A 16,292-nucleotide genomic window follows, 5' to 3' on the forward strand; every position below is an offset into this window, starting at 1 on the left:
AGTACGAGGTCTCATGGGATTACTTGTTTATCAATAAAGGGCAAAATTATGCAACGGATTAGCCAATCATTAACAGGTAATCATGCCTTCTCTTGATTACTAAAAATGCCCTCGATTAAGAAAAAATGCCCTCTCTCTCAACCAATCAGCGCTCAGTAATTTTGCCCTTTATTGATAAAGGTCGTAATCAATCTTTACACCAGAATTTCTACATGAGGTAGATGAGAAAGACATGAAAATAATTTTTAGTGTTGCGAAACACACTGGTTACGTAATATATCCGTGTCTCAAAAACACGAAAAATGCATTATTTTAGCTCCTCGAGAAGCAAAGTAAAGCAAAACATCCAATAGCTTTCTAGTTTCCTTTGAAGAACCAAATTCTCGATTCGTCCCGGAGTAAAACTAAAGTTCCACCAAAACATCGCCAGACCAAGATTTGCATTTCTGCAAGCTGTTGCATGTTGAGGAACTAGTTGCCCATTCCAAGACATAGTCTCTCAGGGTAAGTAAGGCTTATCATCGTAAGTTCCTTAAATTTCGTCATACAAAATGTGGAAGAAAATTAACGCATATAACAGAATGACGATGTCATGCAAATTCGATCAGATTAAAAAGAGCATTAAATGAACATAATAACACTAACAGGCCCTCTGCTCGAATCGAATGACCTTTCTATGTTAAAATCGTTAAGAAGTTCTTGGTTTCCTTTTGGGAAAAGAAAACATCCGCTGATTTTAATCGTTTAGGAGGATTAACTTTAAAAATCATTGTTTTAACTTATCATATCTTAACACTGAAGATAACGCCAGCGGCCAGTGTTTTACGAGATAATGATGGTGATTACTGGCGTCAAGTTAATGTAACAAAGCAGCATTTGTGATTCTACACATCATAAAACGTTTGCCCGCAAAACCGACCATGATATACGACATTGCCGTTCACACATCTGAATTTTTTTATACTTAGCGTCTGGTTGAATCAGTTGTATGAATCCGAAAAAATTATCTACAGCGTTTGTACGTATAACCTCCACCTATTCGGAGATTATTACATTGAGACCTTCCAGTTTCATTTAGAAATTCGTCTTCAAAAGATGATTTCTTTAGATTTTTGACTCCAAATAATTTCCGGGCGTCATAGTGCGCATAGTAAAAGAGAAGGAAAGTGAAAAAAGAATATGGCGGGTTACTTGGCAGGTTTACAGTCACCTTTATTGAACTGCATCAGTAAACCACAGCCAAAAGCTAAAGGAAACCTAGGTGAAGTCGGCATATCCCGGCCAACCCCCTAGCGAGAATCACGTTTCACGAAATCAAACCGATGTTATGTAATTGTTAACTAACGCATGTCACACGTCGTTTTTCGTTTCCTATATGGCCTTCCCGCTTCTCGTTTAGTGAACCTTGGTCACTTGTGACTAAGATTGATGTATTGACGAACTGAGCGAGGAGATTGAGACCATCAGCATAGGAGTCTATTTAATAAGGAAATGTGCTAAGAATGTCTGTTCAGAAAGTCCGTAATCGCCTTGAGTATTAGCAATAAATATTTGATGAACATTGTTATTATCCTTATTAAAAATTTCCGTCATTTTCTCCCATTGTTGGAACAGAAATGAGTATTTTGCCGCCATAATGTGGAAGATCCCTTTTTTGCCAACAGGAAAAGGCCACTTTAGATTACCCCAAAGAAACTGATTATTATGCAAATTCTACTCCCTTAATTTAAACCCGAGTATTAAAATTAATTTTCAGGAATTCAAACTCATTTTAGTATAAAATCCAATCATAATCGTGATCGGTTTCCAAATTTCCCAAGTGTCTTCAATTTTTTGGGGGGGGTAGTGATTTTCTTATTCCGTTTAAAACAAATTCAAGCCAGTCAAACTGATGTTACATAACTTTTTCACGGACCTTTTACCATTTGAGGACGAGTAACATCTATTCAAAGATATCATCAGTTGTAACCGTGATCCGCGACATGACACTTCTGCGGACTAATTGAAGTTGGACATATTATTTCCGATATTTGATAATTGCTCTCAGCATTAATATTGCCAAGATCAGAAACACATTTATCAGTTCTAAACTTGATCGCTTGGTGATGCAATTGCTGAGCTTGCATTGGTTACAAAAATACCCTTCCCCCTTTCAAGCTAATAGACTACAATGACTCTCTCTTTCTTCGTAAATTATTAAATGACTGAGCAAATCATTAAAGCAATTTCGAACAGTTTCTTAAAGTATGCTTATTTGTGGCCTTTTGTTTTGTCGTCAGTCACGGCTTGTAAGATAATAATACTTGACTGCTACTTGAAAAGTAAAAAGGGACGTTGGTTAAGTGAAAACAAAGCGATATACTGTAAGCTGTTCTAAAATCTTACTTGATGTATACTTTAAATGCAAGGACGTAGAATGTTTTTAGCAGGCAATTTAATCATGCTTCCTCAGTGTTGACTACAGTTTGTCCAATCGCGAGATTTTGGTTTTAATTACGTCTGAGTTCAGCAGGTGTACCACAAATTCATTTTCAGTTTTGAGGAGCAAAAGCGAAATTTAAAAGGATAAGCTTTACTTGATTTTAAATGGGTTAAATTGTTGTGTATCTAATTGCAATACTAAAATTGGTGAATCAGTTTACAGCCACATTTTCAAATTACAGTAAATTTCTGAAGCAAGGATTTAAATTTCTAAAGGGAGATTCCATCCCTGAAGCTTGAGACTTTCTTCAAAGGCTCGATGAGAAGAGAAACTCCTAGTTTGTGTCATATATAATTCGCTTGCATGTCAAAGCAATTAATTTAGAAAGCGTATCATACATTTGGGATCAAAGTGACCGATGTAAATATGCCACAACAGCTCCACATTCACATGTCCGGATGTATAAGCGCCAAAAAACTTAAAGATTTCCTTAAAGGTGTTTTCCCTCTTTCCTGCAATTACTTCAAGGGGTCTTAACGACAAAGCTATTTTTAAAAAAATTTCCAACCTTTGCTAATGCGGCCATTTAGCAGTGGACTTGTTTTATCCCAAAAGGAAACAGTCTTGCCATACACACGCAGAACTTTGAAGAAGAATAATATCTACCAAGAAGATTTTGTTAATTGGCATGATTTACCGAACGAATTCGTTTCGAATCGTATTCATTTTGAACTTAATTTTGTGTTCGTTTGGTTGCAAAATGAACCTCACGGATAGAGCTTTCAAAGCGGGAGATCTTATTCTGGGCGGCTTGTTTCCCGTCCATTCCTATTGCTCGAATGGTTGTAAAGGTCAGTGCGGCGATCTTCGATCCCCTGACGCTCTTTATTTTGCCGAAGCCATGATGTACGCCATTGATGAAACAAACAGAAATTCAAGTATATTGCAAGGAATTTCTTTAGGATTTGAAATCTTCGATTATTGCTCAAAAGACGTAATAGCGTTGGAGAAAGCTTCTAATTTCCTTCCGTCGTGCGGGAAAAAGCCTTTATCACCAGTGGTTGGTGTTGTAGGACCTTATTCCAGCAGTGTCGCGCTTCAGGTATCCAATCTTCTTGGACTTTTCAAAGTGCCGCACGTGAGCTATGGCGCAACCAGTCCATTACTCAGCGACAAGAGCCGCTTCAAGTATTTTATCAGAACAGTTCCTTCTGACGCTGTGCGCGCTCAAGCGTTGGTGGATCTATTGTTGAAAAATGAAACAAAATACGTGTCTGTTCTATATTCTGACGATGAGTTTGGCAGAGAGGGGAAAAAACGCTTCACGCAAGCGGCGAAAGAGCGAGGCATCTGTATTGGTATAACAAGGGCGCTACCTCAAGGTCATACAGTGTTAACATTTGATGACATAATCATGGACATGAGCCAAAAAATAAATGCCCAAGTTATTGTCCTCTTTTGTTCCAAAAGTGATATAAGTTTGCTTTTTACATCGGTTAAAAAGTTTGGAAAGGAAAGGTTTTTCAGATGGCTTGTAGGAGGTGATTACGCAGAGATGTCCGTTTACTTAAATGGAAACGAAGATATCGCTAAAAATATAGTTTTGTGTTCACCTCGTAATGAAAAGTCAACGAGATTCATGGAATGGAGAAACAGGAACAACGTTAGTCACAACCCGTGGTTCTCAGAAATAGCGCTAAAGTACGAAACCTCAAAATACCGCCCTGAAAATGAAGGAAAAACAATATCCGCAGATTTATACATTCAAAGCGTCATCAACTCCGTGTACGCTTTTGCTCATGCACTGGACAAAATGTGCAAAACTTATTGTGTAAATAATTCTAACGCCGCAACGTGTTTGAAAGAAAAATCACTCAATCAAACCCTATTGCTGGATTATATTTTGAATGTAAATTATACGACGTTGAACGGACGGAAGATAAAATTCGACAAAAACGGAGATCTTTCCGCAGAATATGACATATTAAGACCTAAGAAAGAAGGGTCATCGTGGGGCGTCGAAAAGTTCGGCCGCTGGGGTCCACCGATAAAAGGGGCAGGGCCTGTTAAAGTGCAGCTATTTGAGGATGCACTTGTACTGCCCAGAACCTTTTGCAGTCGTCCATGCGATGTGGGAGAAAGAAAAATTACTATTGAGACTTGTTGTTGGAGATGCGAACCATGTAAAACCGATGAGATCACATCGAGCAATCAAACGGAATGTACACCATGCACACCAGACTTCATGGTAATATAGCTTTGCAGTTATGATTTTTCATATCGTTGTTAAGAATTTTATCCCTATTCATTTAGTATTCCCCATTTAAGAACAATTTTTATAACTACAGACGGGAAGCTTTGATTTAGAACTCGACATTTACTGCCATGGTATATCATAATTCTTTACTCTGCCAAGCTTCGAAAAAAAAGAGAATGTCAGCAATGTCACCACTGATCAACCTCTTAGCCTTGACTGGCTTGTTTATTTTCGTTTTCATCCTATTTTACCAACTTTGGTCACAGCTGTGTTCCACCTATTTGAGAAATTGGCGTTGGAAGAGAAACAACGACTTTGAAACCTTGTGTTCTCACCTATTAGCGAGGAGCTGTTCTTTTGATTTTCATGAAATTAAAATCTGGACTACTTTTAACCATCTTTTCAGAATTTCTATGATAGTCTTTATCTAAATAAGACAGTACTTGGAGCATTTCTCATTAAAACGTCATAGATAATCAGGGATTGCGCTGGTTTTCCCCAAAACGCTCCGTGATTGGCTCATAAACTCGTGTTGCCTCTAAACTTATCAAATCACTCGGGTTTTCCCACGCGTCGTTTTAAATTCTCGTTGGCTGTTTAGGATTTTTCACTCTGCTCTGATTGACCCATGTGGTTACTTTGCTTCTGGTTATACTACACTAAGTTGAGAGACCTCAAGTGTTATGTTTGGCCTCATGTTATAATGTTTATTTTAGCCAGATGAAAAAAGAGTAAACTGCCTACCTAAACCAGTTATCAATGTCGACCCGTCGTCATCTCTGCTTCTCTTCACCTTGTCGCTCTCAGCCACTGGAATTCTTTGTACTTTGTTCATGCTGGGTGTGTTCGTCATCCTCAAGCATCATCCAGTCATCAAAGCGTCTAGTCGCGGGCTAAGCTGTATCTTGTTGGTTGGAATCATGATATCTTTCGCTGAAAGCTTCGTAGATTTAATGGAGCCACGTAATGTATCCATGTTCATACTTTCCGGTTTTTGTTTCATTGTAAAAAGCAACACCAAATTTTCCGTTCGCGTTGGAATTAGAGTACGAAGAGAAAATCTATAGAAATGCTGTTGCCAAATTCTATAAATTTTATGTACAATTAATTTTCCTTGTGATGAGGATCTTTTTCCAATTGTTAAAATTATACTAACATCAACCTCAGTCGTTCATTTGGAAATTGACTCTACAGATTTGATGTATCGGTGTGTTGCATTTGTCAGATTGTCCCTTATAACGCCGGGTAAGAAAACCATAAACTGATAGTCCCTGATAACTTAATTGAATATGTTTATGTCCTATCCCTAGATAAACGCGTTTGCAGTTTGAGAGGATACACCTGTTTAGGCCATGTCACTTGCTATGCTGTGATGACCTCCAAGGTTCTGAGAGTGAATCGTCTCTTCAACAGCTCACTCCGTAAAACATTGAATCCTACATTTGTCAGCACGCGCTCACAGCTAGGATTCATAGGATTCATCTTAGGAATCGCCCTACTTTTCTCCACGATTTGGGGCTTTTTCACGTAAGTATCTAACAAAAAGTTATGGCAACGTTAACTTATTTCATTTACTTGTGGTAGTTACGTTTCGCGTTTGATGTTTGACCACTTAAAGGATCCAAGTCAACCACAAGACACTCCGCGCCTGGTCCACCATTTTCTATGCCATCTAAATTCGGGAAATTTCCACTGTGATCTATCATCCAGCCTTCAGAAATTAATTCTGAGTAGGATATATTTTAATGACTTTACTTCACATGTAAGTAATTGCGTGGGTTTTGAATAAGGTGCCATCTCGCCATCAAAATTGTCTCGAGGTTAATCAAAGAAGGACGATATTGAGTTATAAAAAGCGATATTTTCTACTGTGTACTATTTTCTTTGTTTTTAAGTGACCCTCCTCGACCGAATAACTCCAGAAATTCTTCGGGTATCCTCTATTTCTTTCTTTAAGAGAATTGACCTCACCTCATACGATTTTTATTTGTTTCCAGCTACCAAGACAGCGTTTTGAGAATCTATTCAGCAAAAGAGGTTATTGTCCAATGCAACATCTCAAACCCGCACGTGGTAGTCACCAACTCCTTCTATCTAAGCCTTCTCGTCCTGTGTGGGGTCTACACATTCAAAACCCGTAAGCTCCCAAAGCAATTTAAAGAAACCAAAAGTTTAGGTTTGGCGATATATACAGCAGCCACATTGCATTTAATTGTTTTATCTGTAGTTTGCACCATGAACAGCCAAAACTTGATACGAGGAAGGTTGGTTAGGTTAAGCCACCCTTTAGCCGCTTCAGCTGTGTTATTCCCCCTATTTTCGGCAAAGTTGTACACTATAATTTTCCGTGCGGAAAAAATGGTAAAACAGCCGCCAAAGAGGAAACCTGGAGATATTCCGCAACGTTATGCAAATAGTTCCTTGTTGTTAAGAATGAACCAATCAACTCCAGATCTTCTCCGAAAGCGGCCTGAGAATGTATTCAACCTCCACCTAGGATCGTTTCCTGAAGACGTAAGAAGTTACGCCGGGTCGCTTGCGACAGTCTCCGACGATGCCCGCAGCCGTGCAACCTCTATCGATACATTACGAAGCAACTCTGGATGGCTGGACCGATGTTTAACTTTAGGCGAAGTAACCAGAAGAGGTGATCGAGATTCTCAGCCGAAGAACGAAAAGAATTACGACCATTCATTCTATTCCACTTGGTTATAAACTATCTATGCCAATAGCACGTAATGACCCACACGTGTTTTAATTATAGATTTAAAATTAAAGACATTTTACCTTTGTATTGGAGTAAACAGTGGGCTCCGGGAGAGTCTTTCCTCGTTTGTTGCGGTTTTCGATAATATGCGCACTCCGACCAATTATTCTCTCATGAAAGAATTTGAGCTTCGTTGAACTTCAATCAGCTGCTCCATTGACAACTAGCAACTCCTATTTTGGAGAAGCATATAGTCGTCGTCATGAGCGAAAAAGTTCTTTATTGGGATATTTGATTACACAAGAACAGAGAAGCTGTCGGCAAGAGAAAAGTTAATCAAATCGACGATTTAGGTATAATTATCAAAACTTGTGATGCAATTTTGTGGAGGTGTATAGGTAAAGACTGCCTCAAAAAGAGAGGGCCAAACGTTTCCATAGCAGAAATCGGTCTAGAAAGTATCTCCATGGTAAGCGAGTGCAAACGGTGTTCCGAGGGTAAAAAGTGAAGGGAGGCTGCTAAATGTGTCCCTGAGGGGTTTTAGATAAAAAGAATAGTTTCCCACGAATAATTCAAAGCAAAGCAGGTGAAAGATCTCAAAGAGTAGCGGGATAAGTTTTGGCCAAATGTTCCAGAGATCAGAGTTGGAAAAACTCATCTTTGGAACTTATCCGTCTATACTGCATGAGTAGTAGCCTGAAAAATTATATCCCACACGAAAGAAAATATTTTCTAAGTGTACGTGGAGAAAGTGAAAGACAATTTAGACTCCCTCATCCTACGCATAACGAAAAATGACAGGCAGAGAAATGTGATCAGGAGCCAGTTTCTAAATCTCTTTCATGTCTGTCATTGTCCCAACACTATGACGAAAAAGAAGATGCTATTTGTGTTATCAATGCGGCTACACAAACGGAACCCGTGGATTAACCTTTCTATTGAACAAGCGAAAAGAGGCACGCAGGTGAAAGCTTGTTACGAGGCATTGATTGAACGACAATACAACAGTGCTACTCCGGAGCAACTAAATTGCTAATTGGAGGAACATACTATAGAACTCGAAATGGAACTGGAACTGAACCTGTGGCTATTTAAATTTCCAACTTGTCATGCCACTTTGGAAATATCCTGCTGAGTGAGTTGTACGTTATACAGTTCAAACTGTGACTGAATAAGTTAGAATTTTATAAATACCGTGTATTAAAGAAGTTGGGAACTGTAAGACTGTAACAGGTCACATTAAAATAAACTTGTGAGATCACAAAATCATGAGAACTACAATGAAATCGTAAGGACGATTGATACTAAAATGAGTGAAGCATTTTAATTTCAACCACTAGAGCGCGTTCACTTCGCATTTCTTTCGGAGCTGACTGTAATAAAAGTTGCGGTTGCAAAGGTACTTTTAGGTCTGCAATTGTTTCTCAGGTTTCCTCGTGTAGTAAGTGGGATGCCTCAAACTCCGGTCGGAAATTTCCAAGGATCCTGCGTATTCCATTTACACAGAAATTCCAGAGGATGGCGCTCACAGTATGAACTTACATTCAGCGAGACAGTTTTACCGATAATTGTATTTGTATATGTATGAATGTATTTGCGATATGTAGACGGCCTGGTCCAGTTAAGCTTACAACTGGTTTAAAATGGGGCCTGTGTAAACGATGATGTGCACTTCAAGTCTACAACTGTTTAGCGACTCACTAACTCATCTTGTACATTTTTTTGAGAGACTTTAACGACGGCACGTTTTCACTGAACCTACAATTCATACTATTACAGCTGGTAACTCTAATTTTCATGGTAAGGATCAAAAGAAAACAAGCATGCCCATATTTACGATTAATTTTGATATCTCTTAATCATAGATTTTTTTTTGTAGAAAGCCCTATAAGATGCAAAGGAGAATAAGTCGATTTTGGCGCTATATCAATGTATTTATAACTGTTTACTTTATAATATCATTTATCATCAAAGGTGGTTAAACCAAACTTGAGATACCTGTGTATAATGTGTGAATGCGTGGTATTAATAATGCAGTACTTTTAAATTATGCACCACCGACTGCAGGCTTATTCTAATTCTGCATTACTTAAAGTAAAACATATTTGTCTCCAAGGAGACAGGTTTTCTGGCTTTTAACTCAACATTATCTCACTAAAGCAACTAGATTTCCTCCACGATTGGTCTCGGCAACTCACAGTGACCTACGGAACGTATATTATCGAACAACCATCTGAGGTAAAAAAACAAATCTTGAAATTTTTTTTTAATTGTTGAAAGAGTCTTGACATATAATAAATAATTTCTGATATTCTTATGTCAGTCTACCTGTATTCTTGTTTAAAAGTATGAAACGGGTCTAATTTATCTGAGATCCATGAAAATTTTTGCTTAGATTTTGTCTGTTATGGATGACAATTGTGGACGGTATCATACCTTCATTTTATTACAATGAAGGTGAGAGTTTGGCTCGCTTTTAGACGAAGAGGAGACAAAACAACAAAATCAAGTTAATTGAAGTTTTCAGGCTAAGGTTTACAAGTTTGATAAACCGCAGCCAGGACCAGTCACGTTCAAGAAGATCAATAAGTCTGCATTTTACAAGAAAAAAAAAAAAATTTATTTTTTGAGTTATCGCAATCTTACGATTTTTGTATTTAATGATACAAAACAATCCATTCGATCCTCTTTAGATTTGCAAAATCGATGAAATAAAATGGCCGACGCCACCGACTGCCATGGCAACTGGATATTCTCCGGTCCTGATGGTATCAAACCGTTTTCCCGTTACGAGTTGCGTGAAGCCAGTTACTTTGGTCACACAACCTTTTCACTCGAGCGCACAAGTGACGTCAAACACGTATGGAGGGCACCTTGGCGGAGCGCGAACTTGCCCGCCAAAAGTGGCTGGGTCGGCGCCATTGGTTGGAACGTATGGTCTTACAATGATTGGCGGCTTCTGAAAAGCGGTCATCAGATCACAGCTGGTCCATTCCGGACAGCTACAGCTCATCGCATTGTTAACGAAGGAGTTTATTAACACAACAGTTCGAGATTCGTCATTGGAAAAATTGTTCTTGAAAATTTAACTAGCTATTGATATGAAAATGCTGTCATAAAAATTATTATCCATTCAAGTATTGTCCTGCCCATAAAAAACGAAATTCAGTATTTTGATTAATTCGTACCTTTTAATGATAGGAAGTTGTAGGGATGGAAGTAATTCGCTTACTTCTTTTTTCTATGTTTCTGATCTCTTAAAAGGAAACTGCTTGACTTCTTACGTTCATGTTATCTTAATTACTAAAATTCTCCTAAGTCACCACAAAATATTGGCGCGACGTGCATCCGTGCTCTTCGAGAATCGGCACTTTAGCAATTCTATAAGAAGCACTTACATTTTGATCAGCAGATTGTAAGATGTTATGGCATGCATCTGCAGTAAAATGTTATAACATGCATTTGCAGTGTTCTTCTCACGCGTTCGCAAGGTCAATTTTCGTGGAATGCTTCAGGGTAATCAGTACACAAAATTCATACATTCCACAATTTCGTGTGCATTGAATTGTATAACTTTGACTCGACAATCCTTAGTCAGTGGTCCGACGTGGTCCGACCATGGCAACGAGTAACCTAAATTTATCTACAGGTCCTTCAGGAAAAACCTCTCACAATTAAATACTTTATGGATATTTCGCAAATATTGTTGAAAACAAAAGATCGTGACCTATATAATTAATGAATAATCCAACGAAACCCAGTTTTAAGCCAACTTATTGTTTAAGGTATTTTTTTATCAAGAACTACTGGCACATCAGCTTTCCTGGACGCCATTCCCGCCAAAGCTTTTCCCTGTCAGTTCCAGAAGTTCTAATCACTGGTCGACCCGAAGGCCAGTCTTTTAACCTGTCGGATAGTTCTTTCATGGCCAACATTGAAAATGGTCGGTTTGTATTTCTTGTGGGAAACTTTCTTCTTCTTGCGTGATCATGTTGAAAAGAAAATGCTCGCTGGTAGTGACATATGTTTTGCTCTTGACTCAAAAGGCAGCCCATGACAAGGCAATGATGATCAATAAAAAAGATAAAAACTTGTCTCTTTACTCTTGAAGAGAAAACCAAGTTTCACTGAAAAAAAGAAATGCATTTTAAACACCTAATAAGCCAAATAAACTGGGAAGATATTAAATTTGTGATAAAAATGTCGTTAAAAGAGTGTGTCGCTGAAAACACAGGAGACAGTGGAAAGCAGTCTTCGTGCAGATTTTAATTAACCTCATTGCTTCCAAAATCACGATCGCATGGACGAGAGAAAGCCCTACCTGAAAAGTGATATATAAAATCATATACAGATGTCCAGTAATTCAAGCTTCAACCCGTTTTTGTGTCAGCATTGCCCATCAGTGAAAACTGAATCTAACCTCAACTGTTCGTGTCCGGAGCTAAGATTGAACGCCACTTGATGGAAAAGAATAGTTGTATTGTAGATATTAAGATGGCTTACGCAACTCAGTTATTTAGTATTGTTCCTACCTTCTTAAGAGATAAAACGGAACTGCGCATCAATATCAGCCGGACGTCCTCACAGACAAAGTTACGCAATCAAGGAATACAGTGAATGGCAACGATTCGACATAATCACAGCTTTCATTATCCGCTTCGAACGGATTTAAAAGTATGAGATAATTGTCTTCTATGCGATTAAATAACGCTGAAAATTGTGCATTTAAAATGTAACCCTTTTCGGTAAGTTAAGAAATCGTTCAAAAGAAGTGAATTGAAATGTGAGCCAGTCTAATGTCATAAGAAATACAGCAACGTTTCGTGTATGCCCTTTAGATTTCCTTAAAAAGTGGCTAATGTTATGATGAAGTCAAAAGGGTGTGATTAAGAGATATAACATTTTAAAGTAAATTTCAAAGACTTCTTGAATGGCGAGGTCGTCATGCGGCATGACGTCAATTTGTAATGCTTAGGACCCGAATTGTCCCCAGAGAACGCACTACCATACAAAAAAGTAGCTATTATACAAAAGTAATTAAGTTCGTTTTGGTATGGAAAAAACGACCACAGGTTGAAAATTAGATATATTGTAGTGGTATATCGTCATTTAGAAATCGAATGCAAATCAACAAAATGGGTGACTACTTACTGGAGCAAACAAACTTTGATAGGCAAACTAATGAACTCTCTATTAAACAGATAACTCACTGGTGTTTTTATGATATTTCAATGGTATGACATACTTTTTTTTTTCACTGATTGTAGTTATAATTTTTTCAAAAATAGAGAAGGTTTACTTTCCCCTGGATAAACAAGGGTTCTATCACACATCTACATTCCTTTAATCTCCAACTCTCTACTACAGCATTACTTATGTAGCCAAGGTCATCACCAGGGAGAAATCCAACTACATGTTACTTATTTACAGGTTTTATCTCTACCTTTGTTAAAAGATTATCGATTAAGTACCGAAGGAATCGATACAACGTTGAGAAAAAGATTAAAATACTTTGAACAAACTTGAACAATGAAAGGGTCCATTTTTATACAAACCATCGATGACATGGCTCAGTCTTGTGAAATCCTTTGGAAACAAAATTAATTACATTGTAGGTGAGCATCAGTGGGAAACGCAAGTTTGTCAGAGCACCTAGTTGGTGCGTTGATGTTCTCATTTAAACTGCGCTATAAGAGAGGGCATTGGGATTTTGGCTATTTTTTAGATCGGTTTTTCAGTTTTTGTATTAGAAAACTTCGGGTTTTCGGTTTTGGTGTTCATTACGGTTTGCAGATTTTCCGTTTTTGAGCATTTTGTTTTCGATATTCTTCAAAAATACTAATGAATTTTCGGATTTGGTATTCGACGTCGTTTTCGGTTTTCCCTGTTTGGGTTCCGGTTCCTCTTCTACCTGAGCGGCAATTACGCGCCTCCTCTGATTTCGGATAGCCGCGAAACCTCTGTATGCTGCATCGGATCGATTAGGGTTCTGATAACTGGGATCCAAAATTTTTCACGTTTATGCATGCGGTTTTCGGTTTTGATCGAGTTATTTTTGCGGTTTTGGATGATTTTTTTCTACTGTTTTGCGGTTTCTAATAGACCTCAATGCCCCCTTCTACCACAACAAAAACAATCAGACTACTTGTGCGCCAACTCCACTCTCCCTCTTTTATTGTTTCGATTCAGCTATATGAATTATTCAACGGTTCAGTCTTAAGGCGTGTGTTTTTCTTCTTGCTAATCGTCAACTTGAACAAAAAAATTATAATCGATGGCAGCAGCAGTAATCATATTCAGCTTATTAATGCACTGGTGCCGTGAGATATTACATAGTTAACCTTACGTAGTTTGTAACTGTTTGTCTTCTTTCCTAACTAGTGACATACAAATTGGCACCAAAGGAGAACTGTAGGAAGGCAAAACCATTTTCTTTACTTGCAGCGATCCTTTAGTTTGCTCTTTGGAAGGAATGTAAACAACTCCTCTTTGACTGTAATCGAATACCTCATCCTCACTGTTGCTGGAATAATCGTCTTCATCGGCGAGAAAGAAGATGGTGTCAGCTTCTGAAGGAAGACTCTCTTGTTCCCCAGACGGCTGGATCATCATAAATAACAAACACGTCAGTATACTAACGAGTCCCAGGATTCGGAAGGCCACATTAGTATCAAAACCCTGGATTAACATCCCCCCGAATATTCCTCCAATGCTTCCCCCCACCCCTAAATACAACCCCTGAAGAAGAAATAAACCTGTTGGAAAGGTCGATGTTGGAGTGTAGTTCGTGATGTACAAGAGGAATGCTGACCAGGCCGTAGAATTGGAGATTCCCTGCAGAAGCTCAACCGGTGGGGTAACCCACGAGGAGCGAGGGGTGCTAAGCCAGGAGTAAATCAAGAATCGTAGAGCATAGGATGAAAGACCAAGATACACCATACCGATATATCCCATGTAGGTCATAACAATCGGCGCGGACAGAGTCATGATCGCATCCGAAAAATACTGACTGACAACCGTGAAGCCCACAACGAGATCCGAGCCTCCAATATCCACTATATTCCAGTAAACAAAGTTAAAGAGAACCCCTCGGAGCATTCCCATGATCAAAACGATGAAAACAAAGGTGATGTGTTCTGATGACACCAGCAGCCGCAGTGACTCTTGGATTTCAAAGCCGCGACGGCACCTTCTGTAGGAGAAATCAAATTTGAGCGAAATTGCTATGGCAACCGCCATAAGTAGAGAAAAGATGATGAAGGCTATCTGGTAATTTGCATATTCAACGTCACAAATTGTTATTTTAGGGGCAAAATGAAGCAATAAACCTGTGATCAAAGCTACAAGTCCAATACCAACCGAACTATAGATAGTGTTGTTGGCTACGTTTTGGTAAAGCACACCTAAATGCTCCAAGAATGTCCCATCAAAATGAGTGTTAAGATCATCCGTAGGCGATTGAAGTATTTCTCCTACAAACACGATAAAAAGCATCTCGTTGAATATTATACTGGAGTACGGGTTCTTCCTCCTGTTGTAATATGGTACTCCTCGAGATTTAAAGTCATACGGTTTTCGCTGACCGTTTCCGCCTTTACTATCAGTGCTTGCTGGTCCCGACATTTCCAAACTATTAAAAAATTGCCTTTTCAAAGAATAAAATCGTGAATGATGCGATGTTTCTTTTCCCTCTACATCATTTTTGATATTTCCTTTGGGAGCCTTTCCAGTTGCACCGTATTTTTGAGAGTAGCGAGTATTTTTCTTGTCATAAACTGTATGTTGTTCTTTCGCGAGCGAAATACTGACTGGTAGATCGAATTCCCTTTTTTCCTGACCGGGCAGGAAATCTTCATGTTTCGAGCTGAGTTGAGCGGTGTAATTTCCTTGATTAAAGCAAGGCTCGTTGGCTGACGAATGAGAAACAAACATCAGCGGGATGGTGAACACAATCCAACTCACAAGCGAAGTGACTAGTACAAGTTTTCTCATTTTATACCTATTAGACACAAAGCTCCACATTGGAGCACAAAGTAAGGCAATGAGGGGACGAATTCCTCCCAGGATTCCTATCTGCCAAGGGTCCATTCCAACAGCTCGATAGTACAAGTTCAGGAAAGGAAAAAGAGACCCCAAGGAGCCAAAAAAGATGTAGTAATAAGTAGTCGGGAGCCATGTTGTGAGTTGCACCTTGTTTACTTTCCAATGTCCGCCTTTCAGAATCCTTCCCATGGTAAATAAATGCGAAGGAAAATTTACATCTGCGATGAAATAGAAAACGTCATTTCAGAATCTTTTGAAAGCAGATCCTCAATATTCTCTTGGTGGATTTTCAAGCTGTCCTTGATTAGTGATATGTCTGTCAAGATGTCCCGTTTCCCTCAGTTTTGGAGCGATTGGATTTCGCTTCCTAGGTGTAAAATGTAGCCCTAAAGAATGGCAATGACTGAATGAGTAATCCAATATTTCTTTTCCAGCGGTATCTATAGCATGGTTCCCTTAGATGTACCACCTAGTTTGGATATTATCAAAAATCATTGATCTAAGAATTATTTCGTGTTTTGCACCCACGACGATTATGCTGTAAGATCGAAATAAATTTTTTCTCGACTACTTCGGTTGCTAGGTTTCTAACTTAACGTATTGAAAGCTGAGGACATTGACAATTTCTTTTTTTTCTTTCTTGTTACATGTTTTTACCTCTTCCAGTCTAGTTTCATGAAATTACATTCCACCCTTGAAATCTTTGGGAATTTTGATCAAACCTTCTTAAAAATCAAGATTCTTTAAAATTTATTCAAACCTGCGTTTACTGGGAAGAAAAAAGGTAAAACAGTAGTGTATTCGTAAAGAACAGCTGAACAAAGAATGGACAGAGAACAGCCCGATGAAACCCAGGCTCTCAA

General features: G+C 38.6%; 2 protein-coding genes across 2 annotated transcripts; one reads left to right on the forward strand and one right to left on the reverse strand.

Annotated features, from left to right (window-relative positions):
• Positions 1-2,968: 2,968 nt before the first annotated feature.
• On the forward strand, positions 2,969-5,746 carry LOC131787037 (metabotropic glutamate receptor 4). Its single transcript, XM_059104108.2, has 2 exons — positions 2,969-4,670; positions 5,396-5,746. Exons 1-2 carry the CDS (start codon positions 3,111-3,113, stop codon positions 5,744-5,746), a joined length of 1,911 nt encoding a protein of 636 aa, XP_058960091.2. The 5' UTR covers positions 2,969-3,110.
• Positions 5,747-13,550: 7,804 nt separating this feature from the next.
• On the reverse strand, positions 13,551-15,947 carry LOC131787107 (major facilitator superfamily domain-containing protein 6-A). Its single transcript, XM_059104199.2, has one exon. It carries the CDS (start codon positions 15,616-15,618, stop codon positions 13,729-13,731), a length of 1,890 nt encoding a protein of 629 aa, XP_058960182.2. The 5' UTR covers positions 15,619-15,947; the 3' UTR covers positions 13,551-13,728.
• Positions 15,948-16,292: the final 345 nt, after the last annotated feature.

The sequence above is a fragment of the Pocillopora verrucosa genome, chromosome 10, assembly GCF_036669915.1.
Source record: "Pocillopora verrucosa isolate sample1 chromosome 10, ASM3666991v2, whole genome shotgun sequence".
Taxonomy (NCBI): Eukaryota; Metazoa; Cnidaria; class Anthozoa; order Scleractinia; family Pocilloporidae; genus Pocillopora; species Pocillopora verrucosa.

What these genes read in the sequence shown, in the direction of transcription:
- LOC131787037 (XM_059104108.2), top strand. Translation starts at nt 3,111, where the DNA reads ATGATTTACCGAACGAATTCGTTTCGAATCGTATTCATTTTGAACTTA. An exon ending in CATGCACACCAGACTTCATG is followed by an intron (nt 4,671 to 5,395) that starts GTAATATAGCTT and finishes TGTTTATTTTAG; the next exon opens with CCAGATGAAAAAAGAGTAAA.
- LOC131787107 (XM_059104199.2), bottom strand. Translation starts at nt 15,618, where the DNA reads ATGGGAAGGATTCTGAAAGGCGGACATTGGAAAGTAAACAAGGTGCAA.